The sequence below is a fragment of the Marmota monax genome, unplaced genomic scaffold (genome assembly GCF_021218885.2).
Source record: "Marmota monax isolate L192 unplaced genomic scaffold, Marmota_monax_Labrador192_F-V1.1 WCK01_AAM20220418_F8-fsc00025, whole genome shotgun sequence".
Taxonomy (NCBI): domain Eukaryota; kingdom Metazoa; phylum Chordata; class Mammalia; order Rodentia; family Sciuridae; genus Marmota; species Marmota monax.
The window spans coordinates 12,719,245-12,742,276 of NW_026691950.1; the positions used below are offsets into that span (position 1 = coordinate 12,719,245).

A 23,032-nucleotide genomic window follows, 5' to 3' on the forward strand; every position below is an offset into this window, starting at 1 on the left:
TTAAAAACTAGTGAATAGGAAAAAATTACCCACCATGTAAGTTTTAAACTATACACACGTCTAAAAATGAAACTTTCTCTACTCCCAGATTTACTCACAAAGGTGAATAATCTATACTTCAAAGACCCAGCCTCCAATATAGAGTTGTAACATTTTGTATCTCTCTCTCTATTAGGAAATGAGCCCCAATTTTTCACCTAAGCATTAATAAATAATTATTGTTATTCTATGTGAAGCAGCAACCAATAACAAAGGGCTCTTGAGACAAATAAACCCAATTATTTATAAAGCAATTAATCATTTTATAAGAAATCCAATTACTTGCTCTATAAATCAGATTTTTCTTTTAGTTTTTGTTTAAGCATAAATATTTTTCCAAAAGGCCAAAGAATAATTTTATTTAATGTATAAACTGCATATTGATGTTCTAAACTCTTCTCCTTTGCTAATATACATAAATTCTAAAAGAAGATAACTCTTGGAAATCATTAATTTTCTATTTGCTCACAATTACATTTATGTATCATTCATTTATTTCCTATTTCACATCTCACATCAAGCTACCTTTTTGCTTTGTCCTTGTCATCTTCTTCCACCAACCCATCAAAAATACTACTGTCATCTCTAAAAGAAAGAAGAAAGTATATAAAGTAAGAGCAGACTAACCAAGCAACAGCAACACTAAAGTGCCAGGTGATTTCATTTGGTTAAATCCTAGGATGTTTGTAAAGTCAATGGATTGCACAAGCTCAATAACTACTAACCTATTTTCTAATAAAGTTCAGCTATGTTTAAATTTTGAAAGTTTTTTACATATGTAAATTTTAGAAGTATTTATCTTAGCACTACTATAGATACACAGCAACAATGCTAAGCAAGAAATTAACCATTTTAAATATCTTGTTTCAAACTTTTAATGACCAGTGAAAACCTATAGAAAGTCCATTTGTCATTATATAAATTATTCACTTGGAATTATTTTTATTAACTATAATAACAGGGCTGTGGTTGTGGCTCAGTGGTAGAGCGCTTGCCTAGCATGTTCGAAACTCTGGGTTCAATCCTCAGCACCACATAAAAATAAACAAAATAAAACTATTGTGTCCAACTAAAAAATAAATATTTAACACATTAATACCTTTTCATCCATTTACTGATCTATTTGACAAATATTTATTAGCACTCATGTACTGGGGTCTATTTTGGATGTGTTACAAAGCAGTGAATAAGACATGTAGCTGCTCTCTTACAGCTTATTTTTTAGTAGAAATAAACATGAAAATTTGTGACAATAGGTCTTATTTTTATAAAAGAGATAATGTTTTAGTTACTGGGGGTTACTTTAGCTTGAATGCATGACGAAGGACCAGTCAAGTTCCATTTAGGGAAGGATATATTGAGATGGAGAGCAGTGATCTAAGTGACAAGACAGAGTAGCTATGGAAGGAACCGAGGGAAGAATATTATAGAGAATTACATCAAGAGTACTAGTGGCTAACTTCTTAAGCTAAGGAATGATATTAAACAGTTTCCAGTGGCTTATGAACTTTTGTGTGGATTCTCCATTTACTACTTTAGCCACAGCTTTCTAGGACTCATAAAGCCTAGTAGCCAGGGCTGGGGTTGTGGCTCAGCGATAATAGCGCTCGCCTAGCATTTGTGGGGCAGCACCATATAATAAAATAAAATAAAGGAACTGTGTCTAACTACAACTAAAACAAAAAAAAGGCTAGTAGCCCACAAGGTGCTTGTTGGATTCACTATTGAGGTAAGCCGTAAACTGTGTTTCATGGAAGTCCGTGACTAGATTTTAGGGATTCTATTTATGCCCCCAAATCATAATATTCAGAGACATAAGGAACCCACTTTATGTATCAACACATAGATATCAGACCTAAAGTCCTATTTTCTAGAATGAAAACTGGCAATCATTAAAAAACCTAGGAGCAAAATCATATTTAATCCCTCTGGGGCAGTGAAGAAATATCCCTTCTGAGGGAAGAGTTCTCAGAGATTACATATGCAACTATGGCAGGATCCAAAGCTATAGTCATTGTGAGGCAACCTCCCTAAAGAAATTCTTTGCCCCTCAGGTCTTACGTTCTGGTAGAACACAAATTATCACTATTTAGTTCTCAGAAAGGGAAGAGGGCTGCCTTCAGATGTCAATAGTCACTTCTGTGTGCAACTCAGGTAAAACTCTTAAAAAAGAATCCTCCACAGGCAAATCACAGTGTGCAGTATAATAAAGGCACGTAACTTTAGGGTCAGACATATCAACACAGGTTAAGATTCCAGCTCATTGCTTACCAGCTATGTGACCTTAAACAAGTTATTCAACCTCCTTGACCTACAACTGTAAAATCCTATGAAATTGTGAGGTTAAATAAAATAATATGTAAAAATATTTTGGGGCTGGAGTTGTAGCTCAGTGGCACAGTGCTTTGCTTAGCATGTGTGAGGCACTGGTTTGGTCCTTAGCACCACATAAAAATAAACATATAAAACAAAGGCATTCTATCCATCTACAACTACCAAAAATTTTCTTTAAAAAAATTCTGTTGAATGTTTTTTTTAAAATCTTTTTTAAAAATGCTGTTGAAGGGTAGGTGCTTCAAAATTATTCTATTTCATCAAATTTAAGACCCTACTAGCTATACGATTCACACTTATGTATCCTAAGGAAAAAATGCTACCAATTAAATTATAAGTTAATTCTAAGACTCACCAAATGTTAGATGTTAAAATGCTAAAATACAAACAACAACAACAACAACCAAAAAAAAAAAACACCTTAGAGTCAAAGAAATAAGGTTTGTCCTTTTCCCAAGAGTGAAATTTAAAGGTTAAAATTCAACTAATTCAAAGAGATTCTCTTTGAATCTGCAAGCACCAAACTGTTTTAACGTCCGAATTTCCTCTAAGAATGAAGGCTGAGGACCTGATCCCTGGATCTAATGGGCACCAGGGAAGCTGGTAGAATTGTTTCCTAGTTAAACCTACATATATAGATTTATGTATATAATATATGTATATTTTCTACCCTACCTTTTTTCACACTGTGACTCCTCACCTCCTATGAAAGTTTTCTTTTCACCTAAGTCCCCGAAAATGGAAATCTGAGAAAGAAAAAGATCTCTATTTTCCTCAGAGCTGGCTTTGAATAAAATCTATTCCCTTACCAACCTGTTTTCTGAGATTTAGTGGAGCATAATAAAAGGTATTCTCTCTCCCCAGTTTCATAATAATCCCAATTATAGTTACCTCTCATCAGTCACAAATGCCAAGATGCTTGAAGGGATGAAGTTAGCACCAAGAGATTCTAGAAGGTGCCAAGGAAACATTTGCAATTGTTACAATTTCCTTCAGAGCAGCTTTTGACCAAATTATTCAAAATTACAATTCAAGACCTATTTAAATCACAAGCCATATGCTGCTGACTTTGGCTCTTGTAAAATACTTATGTACCTTACTTTATAACACGTTTGTCATGTTTGTTCAATACAAAAATTAAATATAATAGTAATTATGTTTAAGCACAAAACTTCTATTGATTTGATATAGACCATTGTTTAATAGTGAATTTAAAGTAGTCTTATATAATTCAAAATAAGGAGTTTCTAAAAACATACCTGTCAACAATTGAGCTCATTTTACTACAGCTTACGGTAAACAACATAACATATTACGTTTTCGTCTTGTGGTAGACATTTGTACTTCTCCTTGGACGAAAAGAAAAATAATTGTCATTAGTTTTCTAAAACACTTCCTTCTACAAAGTTACCTTGAAAAATATCACGTTATCATGTATACTATATGTTATATATTATATGTTTCCATTTATGTTAATTCACTGATAGGGCTAGGCACTGGGCTAGGTAGGTATGCTAGGTAGGTAGGTATGCTATGGTTGGAGGAGGAAGATCAATGGAGGTTTATATTTTGTCCCTGGTGAATGGAGTCCTCTCTCTGCTCCCTAGTTGCCATGTCCTGAGCTGCTTTTCTCCACCATGCTCTTTAGTCATGATGTTCTGCCTCAGCTCAAACCCAGGACTTCGGAGTTTGCCTACCATGGACTGACTTTGAAAATGTGAGCCAAAATACACTCTTCCTCCTCTAAGCTGTTCTCTTCTGGTCTTTTGGTCACAGCAACAAAAACTTAATAAACAATCGGCAATAAAAAATCTGATGAAACCCTATTTTCCCCTAACCAGTGGGGCACGCTTTGGAAATAAAGGGATGAAAGACACAGTCTCTGTAAGCAAAAATTTGCAATGAACACAGAAGGAGATACTAAATAATTACATTAAGATACATAATGAGGCAAATATTGGCAATGACATCCCTGGTAAAGGAGTAATTAGGTTTGCCCATGGAAATAAGAGGGCAAAGTCTGAAGAAACAGTCTTGAGGACAACAAATCTCGTCAAGAGTCAAGATTCTTGTTACTGAAAGTATGTTCCAGATGCCAGCAGCATCAGCATCTTCTGAGATGCTGTTAATTGGCAAATCTTGGGTTCAATCACAGTCCTATGAACCACAATCTACCTTTTCACAAGATCTCCTTGTAATGTATGTAACCATTTAAGTTTGAGAAGTAAAAGACTAAAAGACAGGAAGGGGTAACAGCTGAAAAGACTCTAAGCCAAAGGAATGGAAATTTACAAAAGCACAGGGCTTCATGAAATGAGAGAACTTATTTGGTAACTCAAGAGATTCAGTATTTTCTTCATAGGAAAACTAGGCATATTACAATGTAAAGTTTTAATTACTAGAGCATAAAGTGAAAAGAGGAGTGGTGGAGGGGTAAAGGCAAATCAGTAGAGAAGAGCCTTAAATAAATAAAGGGCCTCACACCTTTTATACACAGAAGAAATTAAAACTCACTGCTTTTAAACTGAATCACAAGCCTAAAATTTGACTCTCTAAATTCTATGTAGATTTCCTGAAAATATAAGGCAGATTTATCTTATGTCTATAGTCATGAATTAAATACTTAATAACTATCTTGAGTCTATGAAACATACTAACAGTTTGAGGCATAAGAAATTCTACTTTAAACATAATCATCTTTCTTTAAAAGTTAGAATATGTAACTCCAACTAAACCAAAGAAATTTAAAGTACTATTAAGAAAGGAGAATCTAACATATTCTGCTGTTAACAGACAAGAGTAGTAGGAATATGAAGTTAAGGGGATAATTCTACAGACCGAGCCGGTGCATTGGCCCTCGACATGCTTTCTTTTTTAAAAAAATTATTTTTGTTTTTAATTAGTTATACATGACAGTAGAATGCATTTATATACTTTAATATATCATTCATAGATGGGATATAATTTCTCATTTTTCTGAGTGTACATGTTGCAGAATCATATTGGTCATGTAGTCACATATATACATACAGTAATAATGTCTGTTTCATTCTACTATCTTTCCTATCCCCACATCCCCTCCCCTCCCCTTCCATCACTTCCCTCTACCTAATCTAAGGTGATGTTATTCCCTAGTGCCACCTGCCTTATTGTGAATTAGCATCTGCATATAGAGAAAACATTTGGCCTTTGGTTTTATGGGGTTGGCTTATATCACTTAGCATGATATTCTCCAACTCCAACCATTTACTGGCAAATTCCATAATTTTACTCTTCTTTAAAGCTGAGTAATATTCCATTGAGTACATATACCACATTTTCTTTATCCATTCATCTACTGAGGGATACCTAGGTTGGTTCCATAGTCTAGCTATTGTGAATTGAGCTGCTATAAACATTGATGTGGTTGCATCACTATTCCTATTAAAATCCCAATGACATTCTTCATAGAATTAGAAAAAGCAATCATGAGATTTATTTGGAAAAATAAGAGACCCAGAATAGCTAAAGCAATCCTTAGCAAGAAAAGTGAAGCAGGAGACATCACAATACCAGACCTTAAACTATACTACAGAACTGTAGTAATAAAAATGCATGGTATTGGCACCAAAACAGATGTGTAGACCAATGGTACAGAATACAAGACACAAGAGACAAACCCACATAAAAATGGTTATCTCATACTAGACAAAGGTGCCAAAAACATTCACTGAAGAAAAGATAGTCTATTCAATAAAAGGCAAAACTGGAAATCCATAGGTAGCAAAATGAAATTAAACCTCTAGCTATAGTCCTATACAAAAAATCAACTCAAAGTCAATCAAAGACTTAGGCACTAGAACAGAGACCCTGAGTCTAATAGAAGAAAAAATAGGCCCAAATCTTCCACCACATCGGCCTAGGATCTGACTTCCTTATCAAGACTACTAAAGCGCAAGGTGTAAAATCAAAATTTAATAAATGGGATGGAATCAAATTAAAAAGCTTTTTCTCAGCAAAGGAAACAATTAATAAAGTGAGGAGAGAGCCTACAGATTGGGAGAAAATCTTTACCACATGCACCTCCGATAAAGCATTAATCTGTGGGATATATAAAGAACTCAAAAAACTCAACACCAAAAAAGCAAATAACCCAATCAATAAATGGGCTAGGGAACTGAACAGACACTTTCACAGAAGAAGAAACACAACTGATCAACAATTATATAAAAAAGTGTTTGACGTGCTTTCTTTTAAAAGCAATTACCTAAGACCAGTTTGGTACTGTTCTGGCTTAAGTCAATAGGATGTTACATTCATTGCAAAACAACTTGTTATCCTCACAGCTATTGCAAGAAATGGAATACCCCACCCTGCCAATGAGGAGGACATAACTTGTCCTGAAAGGGAATTTTTGAGACCTTTATACAGACCAAAGATTTGAAGACTCAGGAAGAGAAGATAATTAGAAGCAAAAGTCAATGAACATAAAATCTCTAAAACATGTTCCAAATAGAGTTGGTCACCATGAGCCGAAGTGACCGAGAGTTGTCTTCAGATCTTCAGCATATCATTTTAATATCTCTGTAATAGTAACATCTACTGCACCCCCCATAGATTTTGCCTGGGTACCTGTCGGTAAAATAACGCACAGCAGAAACTTAAAAATCTGATGCTATTCTACTGTCAGTCAGGAACTGGGAGGTAGTAGCTAGGTGGGACTTTCTAGAAACTTCCATAAGACCCCAGTTTTAAAAACTAAGGAACAAAGGGGCAAGTTGTTCCTGTCTGGAGACAACCCATTCTTTCCCTTGAGGACATCTTTCCTTTCTCCTAAACTGTGCTATACTACATTTGGTGTTTTGTTTGACTTTTTCTCCAGTGGTAACATGTTAGGGTCTGTAAACAAGTCTGGATGGCGCCTGGCATTTTGCCACAGGGAGTGGTTTGTGAAGTAACGCCAGTGAGCCATTAAGTGTGGAGATTCCTTATTGGTTGACTGCTGTATCTAGTTTATGTTAATTAAGATAAGCTGTGTGGAATGTATATATACCACTCCTGTCCTACAATAAAGGGCTCCCACTCCTGCTGTATTAATGTACACAAGAGCAGAAGAGAGAATAATGCTTGATAAATGAAACTGCACTGCCTTTATAGTTTTGGCTGCAGAAAAGGCACTGTGAAGGCCAAGAATTCTTAAAAGAAAATGACGGAAGGAGTCAAAAGTAAGAGTTAAAAAGACTAACACATGATAAAATACTCTGATTTTTAAGTGTCTGGGCTAACATGTGCAAATGGAACATATAATTGCAGAAATTTATGGCCAGAAGAGAATTTAAAGATCATTTAAGAACACTCCCCTGATCCAACAGAAGAAATACTTATCATGGTAATGATAGAGATTGGCTCTATCATTAGACAAAAAAAAATAGGGCAAAGGTAACAGTCAGTTTGGGTGAATTAAAAAAGAACAGTACTACTGAAAAGGTCAGATTTGAGCCTTACTTAACAAGACACCTAATAAGCCATCAGGATGCCTGTTTAGTTATCAAAGGGTAGAAGATCAAGATGGTGGAGTAGAGGGTGGCTATGATTTCAGTTGCTCCATGGTTTGAGATTCAAGCAGCAGGATTATTGCTTCTCAGTGAGTGCTGGGATGCTATTGGGACACTACAAATTAAGAGGGTAGAGACTCTGCTGCTGAGCTAATCCCAGCCAAGAGATGCTGTATCTTGCTCCACACACAAACTACCATGCTCAAACTTTGTGATATTTTGATACAAACAATTGAAGTGACAAAAACTCCAAATTAATGACCAGGCCCTAAGTATGAATGGCTTGGGAATGGCCCTTGGGCCCCACACATAGACACCCACTCCTATGGCAAAAAGAGAATTAAAACAAAGACTGGGATGTGTGCAGTAGCACATGCCTATAATCCCAGCAGTTTGGGAAATTGAGGAAGGAGGATCACAAAGCCAGCCTCAACAACTTAGGGAGACCCTCTGCAACTTGGCGAGACTTTGTCTCAAAATACAAAATAAAAAGGGTTGGGACGTGGCTCAGTGGTAAAGTGCCCCTGGGTTCAATCCCTGGTTTAAAAAAAAACAAAAGAAAAAATGACTGTGGATACCACATCTAAGAGGGATCTCCAATCTATTTCTCCCAAACCATTTAAGAATGTCTACAGTTGTTCAGTGAAGAAGAGCAACCTCACATACCCTGCTACATACAGCACAACTACCAAATCTCCACGAAGGACCTGATTCTTTTGAGACCTACAAAGAAAGTGGAATCCTCAAGCTCTAACACAAAGTACACTGTATCAAAATATGCTACTCATTGCCAAAGAACAGGGAAACTATATTTCAAAACCCACTTGGAAATATATTGAAAAACACAACAACCTGATATCCAAAAATACCTTGGGCAAGAGAAGGCTAGGTAGGCCCTAAAAAGTACTACACATAAGCCAGGGAGAGAAATGTACAAAACCCAACAAAGAAATACAAGAAATAAGAAAAAATATGGTAACATGATGTTTACTACAGTTCATAATTCATTAGCAAGAGACTCAAAGATATTGAAGTGGGTGCAATACCACATAAGGAATTCAAAACAATGACTCTAAAATGGATTAATAAATTCCAAGAGAATACTGAAAAAACAACTAAATGAATTTAGGAAGTCAGGACAGGATAAGAATGAGAAATTCAAAAAGGAGATAGAGATACTGAAAAGGAAACAAATGAAAGACACAATAAATCAAATAACATGTTTAATTGAAAGTCTCTCTAAAAGTGAAGCAGGCATCACAATACCAGACTTTAAATTATGCTACAGAGTTACCATAACAAAAACATCATGGTACTGGCACCAAAACAGGCACAAAGACCAATGGAATAAAACAGAAGACACAGAGACAAACTCACATAAATATAGGTATGTCATACTAGACAAAGACACCAACAAAATACATTGGAGAAAAGATAGCATATTCAACAAGTGGTGCTGGGAAAATTGGAAATTCATATGTAGTAGAATGAAATTTAACCCCTTTCTCTCACCCTACAGAAAACTCAACTCAAAGTGGATCAAAGAGCTAGATTAATATCTAGATCAGAAACCCTGCTTCTACTAGAAGAAAATGTCAGCTTAGGGACTGACTTCCTCAACAAGACAACTAAAATAAAAAAATCAATAAATGGGATGGTATCAAACCAAAAAGCTTCTTCACCACAAAGAAAAGAATCAAAACAATCAAGAGCATGAAGAGATCACCTACAGAATGGGAGAAAATCTTTGCAACCTGCACCTCAGATAAGCTGTCAATTTCCAGTATATACAAAGAACTCAGAAAACTTAGCACCCAAAAATCCAAATAGCCCGATGAATAAAAGGGGAAAAAAAATAAACAGATACTTTTCAATAGAACAAATACAAATACACAGCAAATATAAGAAAAAATATTCAACATCTCTAACAATTAGAGAAATGCAAATTAAAACCACACTAAGAATTCATTTCACTCCAGCCAGAATAGCAATTATCAAGAATACAAGTAATAATAAATGTTGGCAAGAATGTGGGGCAAAGGGTACACTCATATATTCCTGATGGGACTACTAATTGGTGCAACCACTCTGGAAAGCAGTATGGAGATTCTTCAAAAAATTAAGAATGGAACCACCATTTGACTCAGTTATCCCACTTCATGATATATATCCAAAGAATCTAAATTGGCAATACTACAGTGATGCAGCTACATCAATGTTTATAGCAGGTCAATTCACAAGAGCTAAGCTATGAAGCCAACCTAGGTGTCCTTCAACAGATAAATGGATAAAGAAAATGTGGTATATAAAAACAATGGAGTATTACTCAGCTATAAAGAATGACTTTATGATATTTGCTGGTAAATGGATGGACCTCAAGATTATCATGTTAAGTGAAATAAGCCAATCCCAAAAAACCAAAGGTCAAATGTTTTCTCTGACATGTGGAAGCTTACCCACAATCAGGGGAGGAGAGAGGAAAAAATCAGCAGTTTTGTGGATTAGACAAAGGTAAATGAAAGGAAGGGAAGGGGGACAGGAATAGGAAAGACAGGAATGAACCTGACATAACTTTCCTATGTACATACATGAATACACCACAGTGAATCTCAACATCATATACAAGACTGAGATCCTAATTAGAATAAGATATATTCCATGCTTGTATAATTATATGGATTCTAGATAAAATGGATTCTATTGTCATTTATAACTACAAAATAACCAATAAAATAAAATAAAGGCACAAAACACCTCAAAAAAAAAGATAAAAGAAAAATAAAGTCTGTCTAAGGTGCTAAAAACATGCATTGGAGAAAATATAGCCTCTTCAACAAATGGTGCTGGGAAAACTGAAAATCCATATGCAACAAAATAAAATTAAACTTCTATCTCTCACCATGCACAAAAATTAACTCAAAATGGATCAAGAACCTAGGAATTAAACCAGAGACCCTGAGCCTAATAGAAGAAAAAGTAGGCCCTAATCTTCATCATATGGGACTAGGCCCCAACTTCCTTAATAAGACTCCTATAGTGCAAAAAATTAAAACCAAGAATCAATAAATGAGATGGATTCAAACTAAAAAGTTTCTTCTCAGCAAAAGAAACAATCTGTAAGGTGAATAGAGATCCTACATCTTGGGAGTCAATTTTTACCCCTCACACATCAGATAGAGCACTAATCTTTAGGGTATAGAAAGAACTCAAAAAGCTAAACATCAAAAAAACAAATAACCCAATCAATAAATGGGCCAAGGACCTGAACAGACACTTCTCAGAAGAGGATATACAATCAATCAACAAATACATGAAAAAATGTTCATTATCTCTAGCAATTAGAGTAATGCAAATCAAAATTACTCTAAGATATCATCTCACTTCAGTCAGAATGGCAACTATTATGCATACAGACAACAGTAAGTGTTGGCGAGGATGTGGGGGAAAAGGTAAACTCATACACTGCTGGTGGGACTGCAAATTGGTGCAGCCAATATGGAAAGCAGTATGGAGATTCCTTAAAAAACTGGGAATGGAACCACCATTTGACCCAGCTATCCCACTCCTTGGTCTATACTCAAAGGACTTAAAAACAGTATACTATAGGAACACAGCCACATCAATGTTTACAGCAGCACAATTCACAATAGCTAAACTGTGGAAACAACCTAGATGCCCTTCAGTAGATGGATTTAAAAAAATGTGGCATATATACACAATGGAATATAACTCAGCAATAAAAGAGAATAAAATCATGGCATTTGCAGGATGCAAATAGATGGCACTGGAGAAGATAATGCTAAGTGAAGTTAGCCAATCCCCCCAAAACAAATGTCTAATGTTTTCTCTGAAAAAAGGAGGCTGACTCATAGTGGGGTAGGGAGGCAGAGCATGGGAGGAAAAGATGAACTCTAGATAGGACAGAGGAGGTAGGAGGGGAAGGGAGGGAGTAGGGGGTTAGCAAGGATGGTGGAATGTGATGGACATCATTATCCAAAATACATGTATGAAGCCATGAATTGGTGTGAACATACTTTATATACAACCAGAGATATGAAAAATTTTGCTCTATATGTGTAATATGAATTGTAATGCATTGTGCCATCATGTATTTAAAAAAACAATTAAAAATTTTAAGAAAAAGAAAGTCTAGTAGATCATATTGAAGACAAAATCTCAGAGTTGGAAGACAAAGGGGCCAGCACTGAACATTCAGTCAGTATGAAAGAAAATAAGTAACCATCATCAGAATATAAAAGAACTTTAGAGATTAAATTAAAGAGGGTTGTGAGATATAAGTTATATTATGAATTATCTCTTCAGGAAAATAATAGAAAATTTTCTGTACCTTAAGAATGGCAGCTATCAGGAATACAAACAATAATAAATGCTAGAGAGGATGTGAAAAAAAAAGGAACACTTTTACACTGTTGGCAGGATTGTAAATTAGTACAACCACTATGGAAAGCACTATAGAGGTTCCCCCAAAAGACTAGTAATGGAACCACCATATGACCCAGCTATACCACTCTTTGATATATATCCAGAAGAACTAAAGGTAACATAAATAGCAATACATGTATACCCATGTTTGTAGCAGTAAAATTCACAATAGATACTATGGAACCAGCTTAAGTGTCCATCAAAGGATAAAAGGATATAAAGTAAATGTGATATATATACACAGTGGAGTTTTCTTTAGCTATAAAGAAGAATGAAATTAAGTTATTTGTAGGAAAATGGAGGGAATCTGAAAACATTATGTTTAACAAAATAAACCAGAATCAGAAGCCAATGATCGTATATTTTCTCTCATATGTAGAAGCTAGCGAAGATAAAGGAAAAGAAAGTTTTGGGAGTGGGGAATCTCATGCAAATCAAAGAAAGATGAGTAAAGGAAACAGGGGGAGGTAGGAGAGGAGGGCAAGAGGAAACCCTGCAGAATAACACTGGCAAATTATTTTATTATATCATAAGCATTCATGAATATGCAACAATAAATCTCACCATTACATATAACTGTCATGCACCAATAAAAAATATGAAAATTACATGACAAAAAAAAAAAAAACTAGAAAACAAACTGGGTACAGTACCATATGCTGTAATCCCAGTGGCTGGAGAGGCTAAGGCAGGAGGATCACAAGTTCAAAGCCAGCCTCAGCATCTTAGCCAGGCCCTAAACAACTTAGCGAGACCCGTCTCAAAATAAAATAAAATAAAAGCACTGGGGATGTGACTCAGTGGTTAAGCATCCTTTGATTCAATTCCCAGTATCAAAAACTTTAAAAATCAAGAATTGAGTCTTGTAATATATAAGAAGGGCCTTGCTGACTACAAAAACAGTGAATCCAACACAGTTTTTAAGATATATAACTGATTCTTCATTAGGCTGTTTTGCTACTTTTGTTAGCGATATTCTTCCAAAAATTATTTGCTATCCATCTTAAACAACTTATCTCTCTCCCAGTCTAGCTCAGGATTCCCTCCTATTTCTCCAGCCTGCTGATCAACATGCTTTTATGTAAGGGAAAGGTAAACAAGGAGAAACAGGGCCTGATTTGAGTACCCTAAAGCACCTTAAATGTCTTTAAGGATATCATATTAACAAAATGATAACAAAGGAACAGCCAAAACACTGTCTGGGGAGTACCCTGTGAAACACAATTTCAATTTGAAAAGACTAGCTAGTCACACTTGACAATGCTATGGATTCTAAGAAAGATTCAGTTTTATATGCTATGCCATATCCCTACAGAAACTGAAGAATAACTTTATTCTACTAAAAACAAAATAAATTTTATCATCAAATTTAAAAAATTTGACATTAACAGGCCAGAATATATGTAAAAATATATCTCTGAGAGGATCAGTTGTAATTACTAGAATTCAAAGTTCACCAATTATAGTTATAGCTAAGAATTAAATGCTCCTTTATGTAAGCCATTGAAACCCATAGTCATTCAGTGATTTGACTTACCAAGTAAGCATGCATGACATTGCTATTTTATGGCAACCAGAAGCAATGGTGGCATGCATCTTTCATAAACACTGTTTTTAAAATTAGCTTAAAAAACATTCATCAAATGGAGATATTAGCAACTAAGAAACTAAACAACTCAAATCTCGCAAATAAAGAAGCAGATTTTTTAATTCAGCATACAACATTACACATAATTACAGAAAATCTGTCAGTTCCTCTTTGGAACAGAAGCCTGACACATAAAACACCACATCCTGTATTAAAAATAAATGTGCAGTTTATTATTAATGACATGATACTACTTGTTTTCTTGAATCCTATCTGTTGCTATCTCTGAAAACTTTCCAGTCTTAGCACTAATTTCTCCATTTATAATCATTCTAACCAACATATTAACATATATATCTTATCTTAAAACCACACTAAACAAACAAACTAACACACCAACCCCCTTCAGCTACTGTCCCACTTTCTTTGTTCTCTTTCCCAGGAAAACTGCTCATACACATGTACACCTCCCCAACTTTCCAATATCATAATTTTGGTTAAGTGGGTGTTTTGGAATTAACATTATGTTGACTCCTGTAAATGCAATTCACAGCCCAGCCATGTAGTCCTATACTGTATTTACGTTCCCCTTCTACAGTCAGTGTTGTTGTTTTATTGTTTAACTATCTTTGTGCATACTTATTACCAATTTAGCCACAAATTTCACCCTAAATCTACTCTCTATATCCTCAAACACATTATATTCTAACGATCTTACCTTCTCACAACTCTGTATCTTGGAACCTTTTACTCCATTCACACTGGGACTAGGTGTTATCTACTATACCTGGAGATCAGCTGTCATTTTGGCATCACTATTCAGCATCATCCTGGTAATTCACTAGGTCTCTAGTTAAGGTACATGCCCTGTTTCTTGTAACTCAGGCCTTCACCTTTTTAGTTTACTTTTTATTCTCGTTGAGTAACTCCTTTAATAATGACCTGAAAACGGGGACATGGCAGGTAAATTTTCTGAGACCTCACAAGTCTGAAACTGTCAATAGTGTGTATGTAACCTAGAGTTCAGTTAGAACTATAATCCCAGTGATTCAGGAAGTTGAGGCAGGAGGATCCCAAGTTCAAGACCAGCCTCAGCAAATTAGGCCCTAAGCAACTTAGTGAGACCCTATCTCAAAATTAAACAAACAAAAAAAAAGGATGAGGATGTAGCTCAGTGGTAAAGCACCCCTGGGTTCAATCCCCAATACCCCCTACCCCCCAAAAAAGAGTTTAGCTGGATACTACATGCTGGGTAAGAATAATTTTTCCTTCAGCATTTTGAAAATTCCAGTATGGTGCCAAGAAACCTAAAGTCATTCTGAGTACTAATTCTTTATATGTGTCCTATTAGTTCTTTCACCCTGGAAACCACCCTGTGTTCTAAAATTTATAGTGATGTGTCCCATTTGAATTTATTTTTATATTTCAATAGGTACTTTCTAATGAAAAATTCATGATCTCTTGTTCTGAAGTTTTCTTGAATCATTCTCTATTCTTTTTCTCCTCAATTTCCTCTATCCTGTCTTTCTGGAAATCCTATTATTTGAATGTTAGAGATCCTAGTTACTCTAATTTTATTACATCTTCTCTCCCACTTTTATCTCTTTTTCCTCTTTGCTTTAACATACCAGTTTCATTCCTCAACCTTTCCACTGAGTTTTTTTTTTTAATTTCTAATTTCACTTCTCTTTGTTTCTATTTCATATTTCCTAGATGCAGAATCTACTTTGACCTTTCTGAAACTATTAAATGGTAGGCTTATGTTTCTCTTAATTTCACTTTCCTATCTGGTCTCCATTTCCCCCAACTTGGTATTCTCTCTTTTGTTTTGACCTTTGTCTCTCACTTAAGAGGTTTTTCTCAGATATCTAGTGATCTCTGGCCACAGGTTCGAATTTGGGGGAGGGAACACTAGAAAGATCACTGGAAGCTTTGTCTTAAGGATTCTTGACTGTGAACTTTACTTTGGAGATAGAAGTTGGACTATATCTCTGGGGGAACTCTCAATGTAATTACCTTCAGACCTTTTCTCTCAGGCCAGTTACAATGCACAGAAAAGCATATTCTCCACTCTTGCTTGAAGTGTATAAAAACCCGTTAGCCTGGGTTCTTAAATCCCGTTTTCAAAATCTTATTCCCATTCTCAGCTATGTTTGTTGTTTATTTTATCCTTGATAGAACATAAATATCCATAATTCTGCTAAATCACAGAAGGGGCAGTTGTCTGTTTCAGAGATAAGAGCGAGCTATGGAATACAATGTCCTCTTAAAAAGATTTGCAACGCTCAATCCTTTTTTCAGAACATTGCTTTCAATTTACAAAAATATTTTGAGGTTTTATTCTGCCAAGAAGTTTGTTTCTCAGCTTTCCCATAGCTGCTTACGACTCTTAAGTTCTGCAGGAAAATAACTACACTTCCTTTTGCTTTTCAGGTTTTGACATTTTGTTGCCATTGTTTTCTTTCCTATTCTTCTTATCCTGTGAGGCTACATTATTTGGGAAATCCTTTTACATTATTTACTTTCAATGAAGTTTCAAAAACAGGTGAAGTTTAATCATATTGTTTGCCATCTCAAAGTGGAGATTTCCCATTCTTGCTCTTCATGGACTTTCATTCCTACCCCTCTGATGAGATTACTCACTCTTCATCAGAAACATTCATAGTGCCAAATCTAATTGCTGTTTTACTGTACTCACCATTTGACCTCTTGGTAGCTGTGATTTATTAAATATTTTCTCTTTTTGGTTTCTGGGACAGAATATTTTCCTGTTTTCCCATTCATTTTAATGTCTGCTCCTTCTCCTACAATTAATATTGGCACAAGCCAGGGTTGAATACTTCTCAATCTGCCTACACTTCCTAAATAATTTAATCTAGTCATTTGACTTTGAGTACTTCTATATGCAAATGATTTCCAAATCTATGATCTCAGACCAGATTTTCAACTGCAGTCATATATACAACACTGTATTTTGACACATGTACAGAAATGTCAAAGGCATCCAAAACACTATTTAGCCAAATCAGAACATTTGATACTCAACTGTAAATTTGCTTCTCTCCCAATTTTCTTTTCCATCTTGACCTCCATTTACTTTCCCCATCACATAACTATACTGCAGCCACATGTGCACTGTTGCTTAAGCATCCTACATTCAGTCACTTTTGTTCCCACTGCCAGTAAAGCTCTTTTCTCAGATCTGCACATGCTACCTTGTTATTCCAATCTCTACTAAAATGACTCCACTCAATACATCCTTCTTAGACTACCTAAAGGGAGCAGTCATCAGTTTCTACCACATTATACATGTTAATTATCTGCACAGTACTAATCACAAAACATTTGTCTACCTCCTAGAAAGCAATCTTCATAAAAGCAGGTGTGGCTTCTGGGTGTTACCCACTGTATATTCATTATCTAAAATAATATCTGAATATAAGTAACGATAGATGTTGGCAAGTATGTGGGGTCAAAAAGTTCACTCATAGATTGCTGGCCGGACTGCAAACTGGTGCAACCACTCTGGAAAGGAGTATGGAGATTCCTCAGAAAACTTAGAATGGAACCACCATTTGACTCAGCTATCCCACTCCTCAGTATATACCCAATGGACTTAAAATCAGCATACTAGGTGTCTCAGCCACATCAATGTTTATAGCAGCTCAATTCACAATAGCTAAGCTATAGAGCCAACCTAGGTGTCCTTTAACGCATGAATGAATAAAAAAAAATGTGGTATACATACACAATGAAATATTACTCAGTCATAAAGAAGAATGAAATTGTGGCATTTGCCAGTAAATGGATGATCTGGAGACTATCATGTTAAGTGAAATTAGCCAATTCCAAAACACCAAAGGCCAAATGTTCTTTCTGATGTGCAGATGCTAACACACAATAAGGGGAGGAAGGAAAATAGAAGTTCATTGGATTAGACAAAGGGGAATAAAGGGAAGGGAGGGGGAATAAGAATAGGAAAGACAGTAGAATGAATCAGACATAATTTTCCTATGTTCATAAATGAATACATGACCAGTGTAACTCCACATCATGTACAACCATAAGAATGGGAGCCTAATTAGAGTAAATTATACCCCATGTTATGGTATGGATGTGAGGTGTCCCCCAAAAGCTCATGTGTGAGACAATGCAAGAAGGTTTAGAGGAGAAATGATTGGGCTGTGAGAGCCTTAACTTGATCAGTGAATTAATATCTGGATTAGATTAACTGGTAACTGAAGGTAGGTAGGGTATAGCTGGAGGAGTTAGGGCACTGGGGGCATGGCTTTGGGGTATATATTTGTATTAGGCAAGGGGAGATCTATCTTTGCTTCCTGAGCTGCTTCCCTCCGCCACACTCTTCTGCCATGATATTCAGCCTCACCTCAAGCCCCAAGGAATGCAGCCACCCTCCGACAGACTAAGAACTTTGAAACAATGAGCCCTCAAATTTTTCTTTCTCTACAATTGTTCTGATCAGTTTTTTTAATTACAGCAGTGAAAAGGATGACTAAAACACTCCATATACATATAATATGTCAAAATATACTCTATTGGGCTGGGGTTGTAGCTCAGTAGCAGAGCATTAAGCTAGCATGTGTGAGGCACTGGATTCAATTCTCAGCACCATATATAAATAAAATAAAGATCCACTGACAACTAAAAAATAAAAATTAAAAAAATATACTCTACTGTTATATATATCTAAAAAGAACAAATAAAAATTAAGTAATATCTGAACAGAACTACACCTAACATCCATACCATAAACTACAAATATTTTTTGATAAATTAACATAAAAAGACAAATTTTTAAACAAACCCTTTCTAAAAGTAGTGTATGAAAATATTCATGGATCCTTTTATTTATTTACTTTTTACTGGAAAAATGTCATTCAGTGATGCATTATAAGATGCACCTCCTTTACCTTTGGTACTTTGGGGATCTTTTGAACTGATTCTTCAGAAAACTATAAGTTCAAGGATTTCTTCTATATGACCATCAGCCTCAAAATTCTGTTTAAACAAGAAAAAAAAAAAAAGGTCAGGTTTATTCAAATTATATAGATTGTTTTCATGAAAAGGGTTTTAAATAGTTTTAAAACATAACAAAATTAAAACTGTTTAAAAAGTGCAAAAAATTTTTCAAGTTCTACAGATTATTTCTAAAAGGAAAAAAACCCTTAAAATCATGAATAAATAAATCATTTCAAATTCCAGAATAGAAGTTAAAAGACTAAATGTGTTAATGAATAGACACTATAAATGGATACAATTTGTGACATCCGTAAGTTAAACATAGTTTTTGTATGCAATATGTTATTAGCTTAAGATAGATCATTATGCTTTTAAAAGCCCCATGATAACCATAAAATATTGATAGTATACAAAAAAATGAGAATGAAAGTATAACAATACCAAAAAAATCAATAAAATGCAAAGGAAGACAGCACAAAGGAAAAGAGGGACAACAGAGTCCTCCCTATCAGTAATAAGCTCTTCCCTATCAGTAACCACTTTTAATCTAAGGACACACATACACAGAAAGAGAAAGGATGGAACGAGATATTCTAGTCAAATAGAAACCAAAAGAAAGCATAAGTGGCTGACTTAAGTAATACAAAGCAGACTTCAATTGAAAACTTTCACAACATACATAGTAGGACAATAAAACAGGCAAACTCCAGTACCAGCTACTTGGGAGGCTCAGGCAAGAGGATAGCAAGTTCGAGATCAGCCTGGGCAACTTAATGAGACCCTATCTCCAAAAAAAAAAAGAGCTAGTCATGTGGCTCTCTGTTAGTTTGGCTCAGTGGTAAAGTGCCCCTGGTTTCAATCCCTAGTGCCACAAATAAGCAATTTTTAATAATAAAGAAGAACTAATGCCAATGTTACTCAAATTATTCCATGAACTAGAAAGAGAGGGCACTTTCAACTTCATTTTATGAAGCCAGCATCATCCTAATAACCCAAACAAATGAGGTCATGTCAAGGAAAGCAAACTAATGAATAATATGCCTGGTGAACATAGATGCAAAAAATCCTTATTAAAATGTTAGCAAATTGTCAAAAATACATTAAGAAGGTCATACCTCATGATCATGTAGGATTTATTCTGGAGATACAAGGATGGTTCAACATACCAATCAATAAATATATTTCATCATATAAACTCATGGGGGGGGGGAATCACAGATCATCTTGACAAGATACAGAAAAGGCCTTTTAGAAAAATCAGTACCCAATCCTGATAAAAACACTGAAGAAACTAGGCATAGAAGGAACTTATCTCACATCATAAAGACTTACATATGACAAAGCCAATATCATACTAAATGGGGAAAAACAAATAATTTCCTTCAAATAAGAACATCCATTCTCACCACTCCTATTCAATATAGTTCCTAAAATTTTAGAGCAATTGAGCAAGGGACACAATAGGAAAGAAAGCCAAATTATCCCAGTTTGCAGATGGTATAATCCTATACTTAGAAGTTCCCAAAAGCTCCACCAGAAGACTTCTAGAACTGATAAACAAATTTAGCAAAAATAGCAGGATACAATATCTACATCCAGAGCCAGGCACAGTGGCACATGCCTGTAATCCCAGCGGCTTCGGAAGCTAAAACAGGAGGATCTTGAGTTCAAAGCCAGCCTCAACAATGGCAAGGCGCTAAGCAACTAACTCAGTGAGACCATGTCTCTAAATAAAATACAAAATAGGGCTGGGGATGTGGCTCAGTGCTTCAACCTGAGTTCAATCCAAAAAAAAAAAAAGACCCACATCCAAAAAATTGATAGGTTTTCTTCATACTAATAATGAATCCACACTGAAAAAGAAATCAAGAAAACAACTCCAATCATAACAGGTTCAAAAAGAATTTTTTTTACATTGTCTCTAACCAAGGAGGTGAAAGACCTCTATAATGAAAATTATAAAGCACTTAAGAAAGAAAACACTAGAAGATAAAAGGTCCACCCATGTTCTTGCATATGCAGAATTAATGTTATTGAAATGGTCATATTACCAAAGCATCTACTGATTCAATCCAATCCCTACCCACCAAAATACCAATGATATTCTTCAGAGAAAAAGAAAAAATGGTCCTAGTGATAGCCTTTTAACAAATGGTGCTAGAGAACTGGGCATCCACAAGTAGAAGAATGAAACTAGATTCGTATCTTTTACCCTGCACCAAAATCAACCCAAAGTGTATCAAAGACCTAGAAATTAAGAGCAAAAAATTGGTAACTGCTAGAAGAAAACATAGGGTCAACATTCCAACCTACAGGCATAGGCAATGACTTCCTCAATAGGACTCCTAAAGCTCAGGAGCTATATGTAGAATTAATGTAATGCATCAAACTTAAAAGCTTTTACAGAGGAAAGGGAACGAAGTACAAAGAGGGCCTACAGAAAGGGAGAAAATCTTAACTAGCTACCCTTCTCACACAGGATTAATATCCAGAATATATAAGAACTCAAAAAATGAAAACAAAAAAATAAAAAACCCAATCAATAAATGAGCAAATGAACTGAATGACACATCTCAAATGTACAATGACTGTTTGCTTTCCCACAACTAAGATCAACATGCCCTGGAGTAGGGAGGCTTCCTGATTCCTGTTGCGACGTATGAATTATTTTCCTTTCTCCTCTCTCTAATGGCCAACAAATATATGAAAAAATTTGTTCAACATCTTTAGCAATTAGGGAAAGCAAATCAAAATTACAGTGAGATTTCATCTCGCTCCAGTTAGAATGGCAAACATGAAGAATACAAATAAATACTAAATACTGAGAGGATGTGGGGATAAGAATACACCTATGTACTGTTGGTGGGACTGTAAACGGGAACAACCACTATGGAAATCAGTAAGAAGGTTTCTCAAAAGACTGGGAATGGGACCACCATATGACCCAGCTATACCACTCTTCGGTATTTATCCAAAAGAACTTAAAGCAGCATACAATAGTGATATATGTATACCCATGCTTACAGCAGCACAATTCACAATACCCAAGTGATGGAATACACCTAGGTGTTTGTCAACAGATGAATGGATAAAGACAATGTGGCATATATACAGACTGTGGAGTTTTTTTCAGCATAAAGAAGAATGCAATTAGGTCATCTACAGGAAAATAGATGGAACTGGAGATCATCATGTTAAGTGAAATTAAGCCAGACTCAGAAAACCAAGGGTTGTATATCTCCTCTCATATGTGGAAGCTAGGGAGAATAAAAGGAAGAAAAAAAAAAAACTAGGGGAACTCTCATGAAAATAGAAGGGAGATGGAACAGAGGAAGTTGACAAGGGTAAGGGAGGGTAGGAGTGAAACGGGAAGTGCTTAAGAATGAAATGATGAAATGGACCAAATTATACTGTTATAATGTGTGCACTTACACATCTATAGCAATGAATTCCACTATTATATATAATCACAATGCACCAATATAAAAGAAAAATAATAAAACGAAATCAGAATAATTTTTAAAAAGGTTAAAGATCGTGAGATGTGGAGATTATCCTGAATTATGTATCACATGAGAGTTAAAAGTTAAAAAACTTTCCTGGCTGTAGTCAGAGATACCAGATAGAGGAAGGGTCAAAAGATGTAAATGCTGGCTTTAAAGATGGAGGAAGGTAGCCACAAAGCTTAGGAAACTGAGCAGCTTACAAATAAGAAAGAGGAATGCAGGCTGAGTTGTTGCCCAGCAAAAGCCTGTTGGAATTCTGAGCTGTAGAACTGTAAATATGAATTATTGTAGGCCATTAAGTGTGTGGTAATTTGTATGGCAGAAAGAGAAAATTAAGGCCTAAAATCTGTGTCTGCTCTTAATAAATCTGCCTTTCATAGACCTCTCCCCCTTAGACATTTGCAATAATTTGCCTAAAACAAATCCTGTTTGTGCTCTATATTCTTTTTATATCAATTACCAGAAGTCTAAGACTTCCAGGTCATTCCTCCATACACTCTGTATATCCCCCACTCCACTGATGCCTGCTCCCTTCCTTCCCCATTTCCAAAATCATTTCTCTATGTCCTCTGAAACTTACAGTATTTCATCATCAAAATGTCCTGTTT

General features: G+C 35.4%; 1 protein-coding gene across 14 annotated transcripts in view; it reads right to left on the minus strand.

Moving 5' to 3' along the window:
• Positions 1-23,032, minus strand: part of Clock (clock circadian regulator) — a 112,631-nt gene that overhangs the window by 52,435 nt on the left and 37,164 nt on the right. For 9 of the 14 annotated variants that reach the window (XM_046464262.2, XM_046464002.2, XM_046464383.2 and 6 more), the window contains 3 exons: positions 18,870-18,957; positions 3,633-3,722; positions 565-624 (listed from right to left, as the gene is read on the minus strand). In XM_046464262.2, coding sequence (XP_046320218.1) covers positions 565-624; positions 3,633-3,679 — 107 coding nt within the window. In that variant the 5' untranslated portion in view covers positions 3,680-3,722; positions 18,870-18,957. The remainder of the gene's footprint in view (positions 1-564; positions 625-3,632; positions 3,723-18,869; positions 18,958-23,032) is intronic. The other 5 variants (XM_046464548.2, XM_046464682.2, XM_046464607.2 and 2 more) reach the window with 1 other exon arrangement.